Source organism: Sinocyclocheilus rhinocerous, unplaced genomic scaffold (assembly GCF_001515625.1).
Source record: "Sinocyclocheilus rhinocerous isolate Xijiao unplaced genomic scaffold, SAMN03320098_v1.1 scaffold1055, whole genome shotgun sequence".
Classification (NCBI taxonomy): domain Eukaryota; kingdom Metazoa; phylum Chordata; class Actinopteri; order Cypriniformes; family Cyprinidae; genus Sinocyclocheilus; species Sinocyclocheilus rhinocerous.
The window spans coordinates 556,251-557,960 of record NW_015658727.1 but is presented as its reverse complement, the minus strand read 5'-3'; the positions used below and the strand labels follow the sequence as shown (position 1 = coordinate 557,960).

The 1,710-nt window shown below is 41.5% G+C and overlaps 1 protein-coding gene across 3 annotated transcripts in view; it reads left to right on the top strand.

Moving 5' to 3' along the window:
- Nucleotides 1-1,240: 1,240 nt before the first annotated feature.
- Nucleotides 1,241-1,710, top strand: part of LOC107722829 (phosphoglycerate mutase 2-like) — a 2,826-nt gene continuing 2,356 nt past the window's right edge. Inside the window, exon 1 of one of the 3 annotated variants that reach the window (XM_016531319.1) lies at nucleotides 1,241-1,475. In XM_016531319.1, coding sequence (XP_016386805.1) covers nucleotides 1,352-1,475 — 124 coding nt within the window. In that variant the 5' untranslated portion in view covers nucleotides 1,241-1,351. Of the gene's footprint in view, nucleotides 1,696-1,710 lie in introns of all 3 variants that reach the window. The other 2 variants (XM_016531317.1, XM_016531318.1) reach the window with 2 other exon arrangements.

Sequence of the window (1,710 nt, the reverse complement as noted above, 5' to 3'; positions counted from 1 at the left end):
CACACCAACTCATGGGGACTTGTGTCACCGTGGGGACCTAAATTGAGGTCCCCATGGGCACAGAAGCTTATAAATCATACAAAATTAGTTTTTTTATTTTTTATTATTATTTTGTAAAAATGCTCAAAGTTTTCTGTGAGGGGTAGGTTTAGGTGTTGGGTTGGTGTAGGGCAATAGAAAATACAGTTTGTACAGTATAAAAAAACATTACACCTATTGAATGTCCCCACAAAGTTAGCAAACCAGACGTGTGTGTGTGTATATATATATATATGTGTGTGTGTGTGTGTGTGTGTACCTGTTTTTCTATTCTGGTGGGGACTTAAACCTGAATACACACAGACTCATGGGGACTCGTGTCATGGTGGGGACCTAAATTGAGGTCCCCACGGGTAAACAAGCTAATAAATCACACAGAATGAAGTTTTTTGAAAATCTAAAAATGCAGAAAGTATCCTGTAAGGGGTAGGTTTAGGTGTAGGGTTGGTGTAGGGCAATAGAATATACGGTCTGTACAGTAGAAAAACCATTACGCCTATGGAGAGTCCCCAAAAGGATAGCAAACCAGACGTGTGTGTGTGTGTGTGTGTGTGTGTGCGTGTGCGTGTGCGTGTGCGTGTGCGTGTGTGTCTAAATTAGGATTAAATAGTGTTTAGCATTAAATAGCATTAACACTTTAATAACTAGTGATAATGAACTTCATAATATAACACAAATAAACTAAATGATTTTTTTAAATTGTAAACAGACACTCACATATAAATGCTGCATAAACACATATGTTAATTTCTTTAATAAAACATTATATACAGTACATAATACTTTATGACATTAAGAAGTTCATTATAGCTAGCTATTAAAATATTAACAGGATACTTAAATCCTCAGCCTGGAAACTCCTGATGTACTCTACATTATGTGGCCTCTACATTCTCTCTCTCTACATTTGAGCTACAGTGTATACTGATGGCCTCTAGCTTCTGAGATCTAAGGCTTACTCTGATCTTTGCACTTTTATTCCACACTTCTCAGTTTAAAAGTCATGTTGCTATTTTGAATCTCTTCACGACCTCTGCCCTTAGAGCAGTAGATAGATATCCGGCCCGCCCCCTTACAAATGAGAGTCAATAGGTAAGTTCAACTGTCATTCTGAAAGTGGAACACTGTGATTGGTTCAAAGCTGAATAGATATGACATATATGACAGGCCACATACCGGAATGCTATAAAAAGAGCAAAGCATAGGCACGCAGGGCTCACTGTCTGTAACAGAGTGTGTGCACAACAGCAAGGAGGGCTGTTTGGTGGGTTTAGTCTGGAAAATACTGTAGTGAAACCCAAATTCTTTCAAAATGGCTGCTGCTCATCGTCTAGTGATTGTACGCCATGGCGAGAGCTCCTGGAACCAGGAGAACCGTTTCTGTGGCTGGTTTGATGCAAACCTCAGTGAAAAGGGTCTGGAGGAAGCAAAGCGTGGTGCTCAAGCCATCAAAGATGCAGGCATGAAGTTTGATGTGTGCTACACCTCCGTTCTGAAGCGCGCTATCAAGACTCTGTGGACCATCATGGAGGTCACAGACCAGATGTGGCTGCCTGTAGTGCGCACCTGGCGTCTGAATGAACGTCACTACGGTGGTCTGACTGGTCTGAACAAGGCAGAGACGGCAGCCAAGCACGGAGAGGAGCAGGTCAAGATCTGGCGCAGATCATT